This window comes from Leucopleurus acutus, assembly GCF_964270905.1.
Source record: "Leucopleurus acutus genome assembly, chromosome: 15".
Classification (NCBI taxonomy): Eukaryota; Metazoa; Chordata; class Mammalia; order Artiodactyla; family Delphinidae; genus Leucopleurus; species Leucopleurus acutus.
Genome location: NC_139157.1, coordinates 29,602,224 through 29,620,009, shown reverse-complemented (window position 1 = coordinate 29,620,009; position 17,786 = coordinate 29,602,224). Strand labels below are relative to the sequence as shown.

Here is a 17,786-nt window from a genome sequence, read left to right as displayed (position 1 = left end):
TATCAGAATGTGGGACAGGCCCTCATTGATAGTACTTACATCACTGAAAGGTAGAATTGAAGGACTAAATAGAGGTTTTGGAGGTCAAGGTGCCATTTTCAGTATTTTTAAAAAAATTGTTTTTTGAAGTATAGTTGATTTACAATATAGTGTAAGTTTAAGGTGTACAGCACAGTGATTCAGTTATATATATTTTATACATAGTAGTATGTATATGTTAATCCCAGTATCCTAATTTATCCCTACCCCCCATCCCCCTTTCCCCTTTGGTAACCATAAGTTTGTTTTCTGTATCTGTATTTTATGTATTTTTTACTTTGTATTTTAATACATAAGGGAAACCAAACATTTACTCATAATAAGGCTCTCTTGGCTTTTAAAAACATCTAGTACCTTTGATTTTGGCTATTTTATTAACTCATTTGTACCTGGAGTGTATGTCATAATAATTAGCAGCATTGTTTGACAGCTATAATGCCTGATTTGAAGCATGGGTAATGAAAGCAATTATAGGTAAATAAAATCTATTTTGTGGATGGAGTCTTCAAAGTATGTGGTTTGCATTGAAAAAATAAATACTATACCACTGACACTCTGAGGTGGGAACCTTTATTTCACAGGAGGGGAAACAAATGCTCAGAAAGAACGGTTTATCTATTTGTTCCAGGTCACATAATTAATTGGTGGCAGTACATTGGGGCTAGAAGGGCATCCCAACAATCTTTGTCCATAAAATGTTATTAAAAAACCATCAGTGTAATTTTCCTACTTAGTCATAACAGTCTAAAGTAAAAGTTTGCATTTACTTTTATGATCCAAGGGACATTTTGATGCCCTAATGTAAGCTGAGATAAAGATTACATTTCTCAGAAAAATTTTATTTATCTGTACTCTTTAAGAGTTGAAACTACAAATGGCATTTCTTTTCTTTTTTTTTAAACATCTTTATTGGAGTATAATTGCTTTACAATGTTGTGTTAGTTTCTGCTGTATAACAGAGTGAATCCGCTGTATGTATACATATATCCCCATATCCCCTTCCCCTTGCATCTCCCTCCCACCCTCCCTATTCCACCCATGGCATTTATTTTCATGTTTATATTTTCCTTATCTCAAAGTTTTCACCAGACGTGGCTCATTGCCCTCCCCCCACTTCCCAACCCCCAACTGAGACTGGGAAAGAAAATTACCATACAGCCAACTTTCTTTAATTTATGAACTGATTTTGTCCTCCTCAGGGTTTTGGGTATGGTTTGTTCAGTCTCTGTTGTAATAGGGACAGACATAGATTTTTACTTCCAAGAATGTTTCTTGAGCTCTTAAGAGTTTAGAAAATATTGAATAATTTATAATCCCTTTAAAAAGTAGCCAGTTCAGAAGCATATTCTGTTGAACTTAACAAGTCTGATGTATACCACAATACTCAAGGAACTCTAACTACTTAAGATGATTCAGCTGCAAAGAAGACGTTGCTTTTAGTGATCCTAACCATACAAAGATCAAAGAACTGAATCTGTCAAAAGTGGGGTCTCTAAAATAATGAATCAACCATTTTATTAACTCTAATAGACCCAGGCAGCTCTCTGTCAAGTAAGTATTGGAGTGGCATCAAAACCTGGGCTAACGTGTGCTGTGGGTGGGACATGGACCCTTATCCAGTTTCTCAGCAGCAACATCCGTGGCCAATACTGTGGGGAGATAGCGCCGTCTTCAGTCCCTAAGGGCACTGGGGTTTCTTGTAGTGCAGCCCAGACCTGAAATAGGTAATGGCTCTTCACCTAGTTCCACCCTCGAAAATGAAAATGACTTCAGGAAACATTTGTGCTACAAATTACTCAGAATGAAGTATTGAATCCTTGGCTGTAGGTCTTTATTTTGAACGCTTTGCCTCACTGTATCAAAGAGTCACACTGTAGAGACCAAGAAAAATGAAAGAAAAAGAAACCATCCCAGAATTACACAGACAGATTGGAGGCAGTAATTCCCATAATGCCTGTAAATGCTAAACTGAAATATTGTTGGAGGAACTTATGAAATGAGCTTAGCTTTTTTTTTTTTTTTTTGAGATCTGTGAGACATATTTAAAAGAGCTAGATGGGGAAAGTTGCATAATATTGTTTTCTCAAAAGAAAACAATTCTTTTTTATAAACCTTTAGAAAAAAGGGGAACCTCAATGCCGGAGAATAGACTTATTTGCATTACCCTTATCTCTTGAATTTAGCTCTTCTTGTTTCCTTTTCATTTCATTAGAACTTAACATATGTCTTCTTTTGAAAACACAAAAGGCTTTATTTTAGAAAATATTTTACATAAAATGATAACCTCTGTGTGAGCATGTCTAATTGTGTCCATCCCTTCCTCTACCTCAAATAAAAATACATTAAAAATGGATGAAATACAAATGCCTGTAATTATCTTTCCATTTTGTCAGCATGCACATATGTATGCCTAGGGGAAGAAGAAAAGTTTGTGCTTAATGGAGAGACGTAATAATGAAAGTGAAATCTTACAAACTTTCTGCCTCAACCAAAAACAAAAAACATAAAGTGTTGGTTGGGACTTTAAATGAATACCAATCCTCATTTAATCTCTATTTAAATGAGTACCAGTTCTTAACTTGCCATGAGGTATTTCTCCTGCAGAAATGTTTCACTTCAAAAGAAACTCGAGTAAAATTTGCTTTTAGAAAATTTAATGCAGGGATTTAAACTCTTCGAGTAGCTACACCAATGGGTTATGAAGGTGTCCCCATGATAGCAGGTTGACAGCCTAGGAATCAGGATAAATGCTTTAGATCCCAGTGAAAGACAGGAGCTGTTGATGGGGGTGACCTCTGACGACAAGTCATCTTACTATAAACAGAAAGGCGTGGAAAGCCATTGGTCAGAGCCAAGAGTGTTTACTCTCCTGGTCTCCTCCTAGTTAACCTAAATAACTGCACTGCTTCTAGAGCCTGCAGGTTCACGGCAGAGCAAGGTGTTTTTAAGGCTACCTGGATGTTGGTTCGAGACTATAAACCGTGCAGACTGTTCTGTAATCCTTGAACCGGGTTTCATCCTTACTCACACTGGAGAGTGGAATTTATTGGCTGTTGAACTTCACACATACACACAAAACTTCCTTCCAAATAAAACTGGAATTAGTTTCAGGTTTTTGGACTTTGAATGAGGTAAGTTGTATTTAGCTTCTGACGGAGGCATTATAATTATTATTGTGTTATGTAGAAAGTCATTTAAGTATAAGCAGTTCTATCTCAGAGAAAAAATATTAGGTAGAATAAATTTGGATTTTTCTCAGTTTTAGCACAGAATGAGAGAAGAAATATGTACATAAAAATTGAGTGAGTAGGTCATTAAGTGAATAGGTCATTAAGAGAAAATCCCTAGTCTGCCCATGCTGAAACTTTTAAATACATTTTGTCTTTACTTCATAAAATTGAACCTCTGTAATTACCTTATGTTAATGCTGGGACAAATGCAGGTGATCCATTAATTGATAATTAATAGATTAGCTTTCATTAGAAAGTTTTAATAGTTGACTTTGAGGGGTTTTCCCTTATAATAAGGTGCATGCTGCAGTGTTTTAACAATTAATACCAGCCATTTAAATGAAAGGCTTTTTTTTCTGGATAACTTGTTTTGAAATTTTGTGCCGAAAATGGGTTTTTCATTAGATTTCAAATGTAGTCATCACAGTGATGTATTTTATATTTTTTGTGAGAACAAATATTTCCCTCTATTTATGGAAATTTCTTTTTTCCCCAAAACTATGATTGTAAGTTTAATTTTAACTTCTTAATGATACCTTAAGCTTCCAGCTGGTTTTTACCTTCATTTGGATGTGCACTTGAGCACGTGCTTTGATTTAAAACCTTGACGTGGAAGCCTTTGGAATGCTTTGGTTTAAATTACTTAAACATATTTTTTTATCTTTGAATCCCTTTTTATCTTTGAATGAAGAAAGAGTGTGAATTGGTGTTTTGCTGCATCAGGGAACTAAGCTGTGGGTGAATTGCCACAATAATTACAGTATCTTAAAGATTTCTTTCATTCAAGACAACTGAGGAAGGCTTTGCTCTGTTGGTACTGTTTTATTATTCTTGTGAGAAAAGCATAATTCTGGAGGAGAAAATGTCTTCTAAGTGTCTGATTTACTACCAGAGTTAGATTGTTTAGGGAACCTGTTTGAAGAAAAGGAGGATGAATTATCACAGCCAATAAGTTTTCCAGTTTGGTTACCAGGGTCTACTGAGCATCAGTCAGCGCTATCCAGTTTCCTGCTCCTTTCCTTAGTTGCGGTTACTGTTTTCTGGAATCCTGTGTAATTGAATAATGATGTTGCACTACCTTATTTTGCTTTTGCCTGTCGGTTTGTTCTTTCACCCAGCCTTTCCTAAACTAGTAAAATACTACTTATCAAAATAGCAACAAAAGCAAATACTAATAATCATATAATGTGTTGTTATAACTTCTTAGGGAGAGGGAGAGAGGGAGGGAGAGAGGAAGAGAGAGAGAAAGAGAGAGAGAGAGAGACCAATTTTTAAAATCTCTAATTTGATTTCTCTCTTTCCTCCCCCAAGTTCTTTACGAGTTACTGTTGTTAGAATTTTTGAAACTGTATGATCTGACTTTTTGAACTCAGCCACCCGCAGAAGGAAGGTCGTTGTGTGTGTCAGGGGCAGTCTCACATTTTGCTTTGGGGAAATACTATAAGCCAATTTCGAAGGTAATGCAGCTGTTGAAGAAATACAAAAGCCAGATGACTTCATAAGTGTGTAGTGAGGAAACCACGATAAATTGTCCTTAGAACCCGCTCTCAGAAAGCCGTTTTAATTGAGGTCAAAGAGGAAAAAATTGTAAGTATATCTCAATTATTTATTAGGTTTACCTAGAATGAGACCTTCACGACAGATAAACCTAATTTATAGTTCCTTTACTCTTTAACCCTTGAGTTTAACCACTGGGGGGATCTATTTTACATTGAGACTGCAGAGGGTACTTCATTCTTTATGATAGACACGTATTTAGGGTCACAGAAATTTTGAAATTACCTGACTAAATTTCACTTCCATCTAAAGAATCAACTTGTACATTTTAAAAGGCTTGCAATAAATTGCTTAGTTTTTACCTGGAGTTACACAGTTAATGGAACTATTTTTTCTGACCACAAATTTGTATGTGCGAAATACGTTTCACATGGAACTATTTTGTCTTTTGCCCTTAGCTTACAGGTAATTCAAAATGTTACTTTAATTTGATAGAAAATCTACTCAATCTACTCAAAACATAATTTGTGTTTTTTTAGTGTGTAAATTATGCCACAGAATCTGTGTTTTATTAACTCTGCTAATGAAGAATTTCATTTTAGGATTAAAACCTGAGGAAAGGTGATTTATAAGCTTCTTACAACAATGGTTATGCAAGATGGACTTCATATAAAACTACTTTAGACTAGATTTTGAAACTCAAAATGTTGCTAGAATGTCTTTTAAAAATCAAGTTAAAATGTAGTATGCTACAAATACATTTTTGCTTATTGGGTATAGTTTAATTTTAAAAATAAAGAACATGATGCCAGAACCTCAGGATTTTCTCTTTAAAAGTTGCTATTTTAATGGAAGATCAACAATTTAAAATTTACAAAATTTGAAAATATAGCTGTCCATTTATACTTCTTTTATCAACACGCTGTGCCAGAAATATTTATATCCTATGTAAATTCATATTCAGATCAATCTACAGGTATATGTTGTTCAATTTAAAATTGTCTTTAACATTTTATTGTTTACATTCTACCTGTCAATTTGTTTTTAAAGACTTTCTCAGTTTTCCTTACTAGTTATTGTGGTACCTTTGGGCACATTAGGAGAGTTTTCAAATATTCGTTGAAAATATTTTTTAAAGTTTACATATATATTCAAACCTAAGAGAGATTTTAACAGAAACTTTTACTAAAATTCAACAATTATGCATTAATAAACCAGATTATCTCTATATTGATTACTGTTCAAATTGAAAAGGTTAGTTATCAATCGTACCTAGTGCACAAATGATATCAGGTGCACTAGAATATGTTACACAATGACTGATATCTGTACTTTAAAACAAATGATAGCTAGTCTACGCCTGTGGCCAAATTCTTTTGAAGTTTCATGATTAAAATGAGCTGAATTAGTTAAGTGGTAGAGGGCTGTGTAGTCTAGGGGCCAGTTGTGCTTGGCAGGTCATGATAAATGGAGAAGTTTTTCTTAACCTTGTGGCCAAAACATTCCAATATCTTAAAAAGGAAAAAGAAAACAAACATATAAAAAACGTTGTCAGAAACATTAGCAAGATTTCTCTATTTAGGGGAATAGGATCAATTCTTAAGATTATTTTTAAAGCGTTGTTTGTGTGAATTCATATATCTTCACTTGAATGGAGGGAAATCTAAAGCTAAAGATTTTCATATTGAATACTGGTGGATTTATTCTTTCCTGGTCAGTGAGAACGTGTACAGTAGAGTCAGCAATTTGAATTTAACTGCAATGGATTCTACCAAATCAACATTATGCTCATTAAGTATTTAGTTCTTAGTTTAGAATTGCACATTCCATTTTCCTTTTTGTTGTTTTAATATTATCTATCTTGTGACACCCAGAATTGCAAAGATACATGTTCAAAAGTATAAAGAGACCTATACATACATAGGTAGCTATCTCTTATAGTTTATAGTGCACCTTTGTGAGAAAAAAAATCATTTTAACACTTATCTGTCATATTTATGCCAAGTATCATGGCAATCTAGTCTCGTTTCCAGGCTTAGGAGGGGACCAACTTTCATTTGAACTGTAACATGATATGTTAAGGCATCTTATGGTTACTTTTGTGGCATTTTAAGTACTGTATTACTTTTGATATAGTCCCTGGTGGGTAGTAATGAAAAAACATACTGTTAGAAAGAGTTTGAAATTTTCTTGAATGTTTTATACAGTATATATGGAGTTTATGGCAGGTGACAAAAGACTATGGCATAACTAAGGAGAAAATGTACTCCAGAATTTTAAAAGCTCATGTGGCTTGACATTTGATTTAATACATATATACTGTACCTGAACAATTATGCTTTGTCTCCCTCAGTCATTGTTACTAAGTTGCTTTTTAAATATTTTCAACCTTGCAATGAACTCTCAAATAATTTGAACCCTATTGTGACAGTTGTAGTTGATGAAGAGTTATAGCCTATAGGATTTTTTAGCTTTAAAACATAATTCCTCCCCAGTGTGTAATTTTATATAACCTCCCTCCCCCAAACCTGAGTCCTGGAAGGCTCCTGCATTAAAGGCCAGAAATCAAGTAAGATCTTGCCATGACAGTCCAATACTAGAGGGGTAAAATAATTTCCACTTCAGGTTTTTGGTGGTGGCTTTGTTTTTATTAAACCTCTAATCCCACTATTATGAGCGTCTTATGTGTTGTTTTTTGTTTACAGTTGCAGTTAATAACAGAATATTCAATTGTATCTTTATACTATGTCTATGAATAGCATTTAAAGAAGGGTTATGGCAATTTTCCTTTGGACCGAAGTAGATGCAGTAGAGTTCTTGCACACTTTTATAATAAGTAAGTGGTACCTTGGGCTTTTGGAAACCTATACTTAGTATTGCAGGGAGAAGCTCGAGTAAGCAATGATAAAAACATCGAAGAGGGATATAATAAGAAAAGGGAGGAGTAAAGAGACTTCCCTAACTCCATGAAAAGAATTTCAGAAATGTGTGAATTATAGAGCCCCAAGATTTTTGTTTCTAAGGAAGAATGACACATTATAACAATAGTTCTATTAGATTAGTTAGTAATTAGATTTTCACAAAGTCTGTCTCCAAAACTTTAATTTTTTTGACGACCATTTGGCAAAATGGTATTTTATTTTTTTGAAAAAACTCTCAATTTGTATGAGCATATTAAAACAGAGGTGCCTTTTCTAAAACTCTGTGTGACAACCTTTGTGTTCCAAAGATTCTTTTTTCATGCACTGAGTTTTTAGAAGTCAAGAACTGAATTGTAACATACCTAAAAAATGTAAAATAAGTCTCGTTGAGAAATGTGGAGACATTTTCGTAGAAGCCAGTTTAGATAGTGTAAATTTGTATGGGAGAATAGCAGAATAGCAATTCTATGCTGATCTCCTCAACACAAATTATATTTACTTGGCTGCACAAATAATCGTAGTTATCACATTAAAGTGTACCTCCTGTGGTAAGTTCTAAAGTGGTATTAACTTGCAAATATTATATTTAGAAAATGAACATACATTTTCTTTCACTACTCTAAGTAAATAAACACTAGAATAATTTTCGGCAAAAGCCTCTATTGCAAAAAATATATGTTTACTTGAGTATGCCAAGTGTTATTATTTTGACTCAATTTTAAAATTAATTCATATACCTACTTTTATATTTTCTTAGTTATGTTACTGTGTGCATCTTGAAGTAAAATAGAAAGGGACATCGTTTAATTCATATTTATTTAATGCTGTTAATTAGAGAACAGGATGTTCAGGGGGAAGCACATCAAACTCTAGCTTGGTTCAACTAATTGAAAAAATTAAATGTGTTAAAAAGGTCATCTAATGGAGATGTAGGAATTGAGAGGATACTTTACATTTCTAGAATAAAGCTGGAATAATTATAAGAAAAACTTTTAAGTTCCATTACATAATTTAAAATTCAAATATGACCAAATTCTAAGTATTAGAAAATATGAAAAAAATGGCACATAACAATTTATACCTCTGTCTCTTTTTTTTTTACTAAATTAGAACCTAATGGTAACTAAAGTTAGGTACCCATTCTGCTTTATCAGCAATTATTTATAATAATTTATCTAACCCAGTCATAAGATACATTTTATAAAGTGTGTACTAATACAAGACTCTAGGCATTGATACACTACAGTATTTGTATAAATATTATTTACTGAGTCATGTACATTTTGTAGTATTCACACTTGAAATACAATCAGAGCTGACAATTATTGTAAACATTAATTTTGTATCACTTTCTATATTCCAAAGAGTATTGCATGCAATAACCTACAATATAATTTGTATTGGAGGAAAGAATTTTATTTTTATATCTATATTTTATCCATTGTTTTCCTTAAACAGTAATGCATTCAAATCTATTTTTTATTAGATTCTCTACAGAGTTCAGTGAAGAAATAAAAATTGTCTTACATACCACCCACAAAAATATGTATAAGTTATTCATTACATCAGCAAATTTTCATTTATAAAGTTTTTATCTTGGATTTATAGTTTCAGAATTGATCTTTCATTATCACTGTATAGTATGCTCTAAGGCCTAATCGTTAAAGTTCACTTCAAAACAAAATAAAGTTACAAAAGAGGTCTTTTTAAAATGTCTTCTTCCATTATTCCATCCTTTACGTTTTTTATTTATTTTTTTTGGCTGATTTGGGTCTTCGTTGCTGCATGCGGGCTTTTCTCTCATTGCGGCGAGCAGGGGCTACTCTTCGTTGCAGTGCACAGGCTTCTCATTGCGGTGGCTTCTGTTGTTGCACAGCACAGGCTCTAGGCGGCGGGCTTCAGTAGTTGTGGCACGTGGGCTCAGTAGTTGTGGCTCACACCCTCTAGAGCACAGGCTCAGTAGTTGTGGCGAACGGGCTTAGTTGTTCTGCAGCATGTGGGATCTTCCCAGACCAGGGCTTGAACCCGTGTCCCCTGCATTGGCAGGCGGACTCTTAACCACTGCGCCACCAGGGAAGTCCTACATTTATTTATTTATTTATTTATTTTGTGGTACGCGGCCCTCTCACTGTTGTGGCCTCTCCCGTTGCGGAGCACAGGCTCCGGACGCGCAGGCTCAGCGGCCATGGCTCACGGGCCTAGCTGCTCCGCGGCATGTGGGATCTTCCTGGACTGGGACACGAACCCGTGTCCCCTGCATCGGCAGGCTGACTCTCAACCACTGCGCCACCAGGGAAGCCCCCTACATTTTTTTTATTATTGATAATGTTTCAGGATTTATAAACAGCAAGATTACAAAATAATTGGGATAATTGGTTCCAGCATTTTTAGAAGAAGGTGGATGGGATAAAAGAAACTGGTTTTTCTTTGCAATTTTTTTTTACAAGTTAATTCTGTTTTCCCTCAAAAGATTGTAAGCCTCTCAAAGTACCTAGTGTTATAAAATGTGAAAAATTTTAAGTTGATTTTTATACTTGAATATAATTGTTATAATACAAGACATTCTAGAGATTATATTTTATACATATATTTTCCAGACATTGGAAATATTCATTATTCTCAATACCAGATCCCACATTCTTTATAATTATTTAAAAAGTACAATTTGTATTACTCATGTACATAACAGCCTAAAAAATTTGAAGAGTGAATGGTTTTGTGAAATAAGAACATCAGTTTTTTGTAAGTGGCTAGCTAATGTAATATTGTTGACCAGTCTTTTCTAACCCCTTATTCTGCTTCATTTTCTCTTGGCAATCGTTGCTGCTGACTTTATATTCGTTGCTTATCTGTTCACATTTTTATTTTATATCTCCTCCACTAAAATGCACGATCCATGCAGGCAGGTTTTTGTTCGTCTAAGTCAGCGCTGTTCAACAGAAATATAGTCCCAACCACTTGTGATTTTAGCTTTGTTAGAAAAGTAAAAAGAAGGGATTATAACCCAGTACACCTAAATATCATTTTATTTATGAGTATAAAAAATATTGAGATATTTTCCCTTTTTTGCGTACTAAGTCTTTGAAATCCCATGTGCCTTTTACATTTCCAGCACATCTCAGTTTAGACTTAACCACATTTCAAGTTCTACATAGTCACGGTGTGTCTAGTGGCTACTTTGCTGGACTGTTCAGGTCTAGTTCATCGCCGTGCCTAGAAGGGTGCCTCATATACCCCAAGGCATTCAGTAAAGCCTTGTTGAATGAGTGGATCCTGATATCTCAGACATACAACAACAGCAAAGACAACAAAACGGACGCTGTTTTATGCACTAGACCATCTTTGCACTTGTTAGGGTGTTGGTACATGTTACTAGTGCTTGGTTAAAAAAAAGGTTACTTCAGTAGTCTAATTTAAAAGATTTATTAGATGGTTAATATATTGCAAGAAGTAACTAGTAGTGTCAAAAATTGTTCCACAGAATGTTAGTTTCAACTCTTAATTTTAAAACAACCTGATAAAAGCAACTGGCAAATCTAGCATCGGAGAGAAAGGCTTGCTGTGGAGCATTCAGTTCTAATTCTGTCCCTGTTAGTGCTAGCTGTGTGACATTGCCAAGTTGTTTAACCTCTCTGAGCCTTGGTTTTCTCATTTGTAGAAGGAGGATTTCATCCATCACTCCCGTTTTCATAGATTAAGTGATATTACATATATATAGTCCAGTACAATGAGTGGAAAAGAATACTTAATAAATGGCAGCAATTATCATTATTATGATATATTAAAAATTGAACTTTTAAATATTAAGGTGTTTTGATCTTCATTTTAAAAAGATTAGTTTATATGTTTATGAATTTTAGTTTTTTAACATTTACTCATTAAAATGCCCTCAGAGATCAGGATTTAAAATTTACTACATAATTGCTTGCAGATTAATCTTTCTAGTTCTCAGCATCATCATCTGTGAATTGGGATAAAAAGTAGTATCGGGCTTCCCTGGTGGCGCAGTGGTTGAGGGTCCGCCTGCCGATGCAGGGGACGCGGGTTCGTGCCCCGGTCTGGGAAGATCCCACATGCTGCGGAGCGGCTGGGTCCATGAGCCATGGCCGCTGAGCTTGCGCGTCCGGAGCCTACGCCCCACAGCGGGAGAGGCCACAGCAGTGAGAGGCCCGCGTACCGCAAAAAAAAAAAAAAAAAAAAAAAAAAAAAGTACTATCTACCTAAGCATGTGCCTGGCATATGATAAACACTCCAATATTTTAGCTGTTGTTCATTCATTCAAAAATTTCAGTAGGGCTTCCCTGGTGGCGCAGTGGTTGGGAGTCCGTCTGCCGATGCAGGGGACACGGGTTCGTGCCCCGGTCTGGGAAGATACCACGTGCCGCGGAGCGGCTAGGCCCGTGAGCCATGGCCTCTGGGCCTGCGCGTCCGGAGCCTGTGCTCCGCAACGGGAGAGCACAACAGTGAGAGGCCCACGTACCACAAAAAAAAAAAAAAAGCAAGCAAACAAAAAAATTCAGTGTTTGATGTTTGTATCTTCATTACATACTAATAGTTATTTTCTTGAAATAAACTCTTAATTCTTTTTCATCTTGCTTTGATTTTTTCATGTACTTTTATAACATCAAGGGTTAAAATTCATATTTTTGCCACCAATTAAATGCATTTAACATTATTTATCTTTTTTCTCTTGGCATATTTTTGGCTCATTTCCTTGTGTGTCTTATGAAAACTAAGATTTGGATTTAAATTATGGGCATGAAATTCTGCCTCGTTTCTTGGCCTGCTTGTTTCAGCTTTATTCAAAACAAATTCAAAACTAAATTAGTGGTCATTAAAGACAAAATTCTACGTATTTTGTAAGAATAGTGTTCCTTTAATAGTGTGTATATTTCAGCAGTCACTGTTTAATGAAGTATTGATCTCTCAAATGGGACAGTGTGTTTAAATTTAGGTAAAACTGTCCATTTGGCTTCTAATTCTGTGATCAAGACACTGTGAACACACAAGTTTCTTTATTTAAAATTTTTATTTATTATTTTTTATTGTAGGAGAGTTGATTTACAATGGTGTGCCAATCTCTGCCGTACAGCAAAGTGACTCAGTTATACACATACACATATTTTTATATTCTCGTCCATTATGATTTATCACAGGGTATTAAATATATTTCCTGTGCTATACAGTAGGACCTTGTTGGTTATCCATTCTAAATGTAATAGTTTGCATCTACCAACCCCAAACTCCCACTCCATCCCATTCCCTCCCCCCACCCGCTTGGCAACCACATGTCTGTTCTCTATATCTATGAGTTTGTTTCTGTTTTGTAGATAGGTTCATTTGTGCCATATTTTATGATATAAGTGATATCATATGGTATTTGTCTTTCTTTCTGACTTACTTCACTAAGTATGATAATCTCTAGTTGCATCTATGTTGCTGCAAATGGCATTATTTCCTTCTGTTTTATGGCTGAGTAGTATTCCATTGTGTGTGTGTGTGTGTGTGTGTGTGTGTGTGTGTGTGTACACACACACCACATCTTCCTTATCCATTCATCTGTCAGTGGGATAAGTTGTTTCCATGTTTTGGCTATTGTGAAACAGTGTTACTATGAACATAGGGGTGCATGTATCTTTCTGAATTATAGTTTCATCTGGGTATATTCCCAGGAGCGGGATTGCTGGATCATATGGTAATTCTATTTTTAGTTTTCTGCGGAACCTCCATACTGTTTTCCATAGTGGCTGTACCAACTTACTTTCCCACCAACCGTGTAAAAGGGTTCCCTTTTCTCCACACCCTCTCCAGCATTTGTTATTTGTAGACTTTTTTAATGATGGCCATTCTGACTGGTGTAAGGTAATACCTCATTGTAGCTTTGATTTGCATTTCTCTAATAATTAGTGATGTTGAGCATCTTTTCAGGTGCCTATTGGCCATCTGTATGTCTTCTTTGGAGAAATGTCTGTTTAGGTCTTCTGCCCATTTTTCGATTGGGTTGTTTGGTTTTTTGTTGTTGAGTTGTATGAGCTGTTTGTGTATTTTGGAGATTAAGCCCTTGTCTCTTGCATCATTTGCAACTATTTTCTCCCATTCTGTAGGTTGTCTTTTCATCAGGTAGGTTAATTCTTACCTGTTCTTTTTGGCAGTCAGAATAGAACATGATGATTGGAGCTTGCATGACTCGTGATTAACGTCTCTGCATAATCAGGACTTGCAAAACAAGTTTCTTAACGATCATCTAACTTTTCTCCATCAATTCAGAGGAAAGATGGCATTTTGAAGTATTTTAAAGAAGGCATAAGTTAACTTTTTTTTTTTGATCTTTGGTATTACCAAAGTTTTTTCAAGGACAGATTAAAAGATCAGATCATATTCTACTTTATACTTTGTTTCAATCAATAACAGTATTCTGTCTTAGAAGTGTCTATCAAAAACATCCTCTCAACTCTCCCCATGGCTCCTATCTTAATTCAGGCCTTCACCATCTCTCACTGATGGATTGAATGATTCACTTAGTGAATTCGTATTTGGGGACTCTCTTAATCCATTTGGGCTGCTATAACAAAATACTGCAGGTAGTTTATAAACAACAGAAATTTATTTCTCACCATTCTGGAGGCTGGGTTGTATGTGGTGGCACGGTTGTATGTGGTGACAGCCCACCTCCTGGTTTAGAGCCAGTGACTTTCTCTCACTGTGTCCTCACATGGTAGAAGGGCTAGGGAGCTCTGTGGGGTCTCATTTGTAAGAGCATTAATCCCATTTGTAGAGCCTTCATTTTCATGATCTAAGCACCTCCCAAAGGCCCCACTCCCTAATTCTGGGGGGTGAGGATTATACATATGAATTCTGAAGGGGTACAAACATTCATACCATAGCAAAGAGCATCTATTCAAGGCTAGGGATTAGTGATACACAAGATCAATGCCATGTCTGCTTTCATGGAATGTATACTTTCTCTCTTGCTGCATTAGGCTCTTATCTGTCTCTCAGTCCTCAGCCTGTCCCCTTCCACACTACCTCCTGCACCATCTCTACCCAGTCTGTTTCTTAAAATCCTTCATTGGTCTTCATTGTCCAAAGATTAAATTCCAAATTCTTTACCATTTATAAGGTCTTCATAATATGGTTCCTCTGACAAACCCCATGAAGTACCTACTTTTTCCAGATTTCGTCTTTGAAGCCTATGTCCTTTAAGACTTAGTTCAGAAGTCACTTGCCTCTGAACAAGTAGATTGTCCTCTGAACATCGACCTCACTGCATAGACCTCTCCTATAGTAGTCATGGTATCCTAAATATTATTGTTCCCTCATTCAACCATGAACAAATGAATAAAACCCCTAAAAAGAATTACTTTGAAGAATGCAAAGTTCTAACAATATCTAAAAGAATATCTATATCTACTTCAATCTTTCATCATATTCTTATTAAGCATAAGCTATGAATCTGGGACTGTGCAAACTAGATAGTAAGTAATCAATAGATGTGTTCTCTGGCGTTACAATTACTACTTTAAGAATAAATTAAAATAATAAGAACTTTCTGGTTAGTTATTTGGAGAAAGATGTTATGTAAAGCCATTGGTATTAAAGATTTTTTAAAACCTTTGTTTTTTAAACCATAGGAAGCTTGTCTCATTCTGACTTTTGCTTGGAAGTATCTGTCTAGTTTGCTTGTGTGATCTGGGCTCCTTTAGTCAGTCCCAAAGTCAAGCTATCATAGTCTTTCAGAAAGTGATATTCACTTTGAAGTGATCTCTACATATTCATTGGGCAGTTCATATAGTTTCTGGTGATGAATCATAGGGAAGAACCAGTGGGAAAGAAGGGTTTTATTATCGTGTCCTTCCCTTTTAGTTCTTATTTTTCTTGGAGTTTTTAATGGACTTTTGTGGGTTTCATAGTGAATTTTATGCTTACATTTTAAGAAAAGTTTTCCTTTTTCCCTTTTTTTTTAAACTAATTACTCAAAAATATTTCTTCACCCTTCCATCTCTTGGTGCTAAGTTTCATATTAAGAGCATAGAATACATTACATAATAGGACAGAGATAATAATTTCTTTGCTAACCAGTTTTATTTTCATACTGTATGAATGTATACACAGGATGCAAAAAAGAGTATAGTTAATCAAGCCAAATACTTGATTTCCCCAATTATAAAACGTCTAGGCTTAAAACTGAAAGCAAAAACATGGATTTTTGAAAGTGTAAGGATCTTTTTTTTTGTATTTGTATTTTTAAGTCAGAAGAGGAAAGAGTTACTTTGTGAGCTGGAAAGACAATGCTGTATCTTTAACATTTGAAACTTACTCTTAAGTGATGCCGTTTGTATCACAGTTCACACTTATTTAGTATACTCACCGTGTAAATTCAGTAGACTTATTTTCACTTCCAAGCTACATATTAGAAGTTAAAGTGCCTTGGATTCTGTAGGTTGCATAAATAGACCATGGCAATGTAAACACCCAGAGTGTATGACAATGGACTTGTTAATGTATACTGTTTATGATACATATTAACTAAGGAATTTTTGAAACGGAATTTACTTTGCATATAATGTACCATTAAGACCATAATAATCAGACATAGTTATCTGTGCTTGAAGTTAAATTGTGAAAGGCAATGGATGTGTGCTTTACCTTATTTTAGAGGATGTATCACACACTTTTGTCCAGAAATGGATAGTGTGTCCTAAAGTAAAAGTTATTTTCATTCTTTACCTTTTGTGGGTTAAAAACCACAAAGTTGAAATACAGTCTGCAAAGTATACTCTAAATATATATGAGTTGTCTGTGAGCAATGCCGAAACTTAATTGATATGCTGAGAAATATATAAAACATACAGCCACTGGATTGAGAAAATGAAAATTAATATATGAATGTTTTAGCTAACACTGCTTTGCCCCCAGAAGCTGGTGTTTATTATTGTGCGCTTTGGTAGGAGACAGAAGCAGTATCAACTGGAAAAACATTTCTTAGTGAATTGAGAGCAGTATGACTTTCCAGTTCCTAAGTGGGAAACCTGGTTCTTTGGTTTCTTTGTTCCTAGTTAAGCTAGTCCCAAGCTATTTTAGCTGAACATTTTACATACTAATGGAGTCTAGGGAAGTGCCTTTGACAGCTGTTCATAGGATAATAGTGAAATACACTATTTAATACTGCATGCTACTGCTGTGAAATGTGGGGAGTATTTTATAGAGATCTTGGTGAGCAGAGCTGTGCCACTTTAAGTTTAACAAGTGTGTGAACCTGAATGAGGAAGTTGTATTTTCATATGAGACTAACTAGTACTCTTTTCTTACAGGTAAAGAAAACGTGCACAGAATCAGATGTTCCAGAACCCCAGAATTCCAGGTACAGTAAAATAGAGGCCGACTTCACTAAGAAAAATTGCAATTTTTGAGAACTAATAAGACATTAGACACCAGATACAACTGTGTTTTAAAACACTGAGTTTAAGAACTTATCTGTATGGAAATTACACATTAGACTGGCTAGGATGCCATTAATCATAATATTAATGAAAAGGGCACTGATTGAAGTCAACTTTAAAGAACAATAGTGGGAACATCTCTAGGAACACTTGAAAATATATTCCCTTAGCATTCATTATTTTAAGTTCACCCTCATTTTTCTTTCTAATCTCTTCTTATAACGTATTCACATTTGAAATTTTGCCAGAAACTGAATGCCTCTTAAATCTGTGTTTACCAAAAATCTACCTTTTTTTTTTCAATCAAACATTGCTAGATTTTGAGAATGCCATCAAAGAGAAACGATAAAAATTAACTTGGCATTCTCTTTATGGTCATATAGAGCTTGAAGAAATGATGAATTAAAGTGGTCAGGCCACTACATACAGGAGTTAGCCCCATTTAGTTGTTTGTGGTTGGACCAGATGCCCAACAGACATTTTTAGGTCTGTACGTTTTCATTGTTTTTATTTCAAAATTTTAAGTGGGTAAGTAAAAGTATTTTAAATATCATAACAATAGTAAACGCATATCCTTCATATGATATAAATGATATAATTTAACTTCTTGCATTAAGAAATTTGTTTAACGGTGAGATGGGTGTTAGTTTATTTTGTCC

At 35.0% G+C, this 17,786-nt stretch overlaps 1 protein-coding gene across 9 annotated transcripts in view; it reads left to right on the top strand.

Annotated features, from left to right (window-relative positions):
• Nucleotides 1-17,786, top strand: part of EYA4 (EYA transcriptional coactivator and phosphatase 4) — a gene marked incomplete at its 5' end in the record, with an annotated part of 229,647 nt that overhangs the window by 90,738 nt on the left and 121,123 nt on the right. For all 9 annotated transcript variants that reach the window (XM_082856003.1, XM_082856002.1, XM_082856000.1 and 6 more), the window contains one exon: nt 16,999-17,048. In XM_082856003.1, coding sequence (XP_082712129.1) covers nt 16,999-17,048 — 50 coding nt within the window. The remainder of the gene's footprint in view (nt 1-16,998; nt 17,049-17,786) is intronic.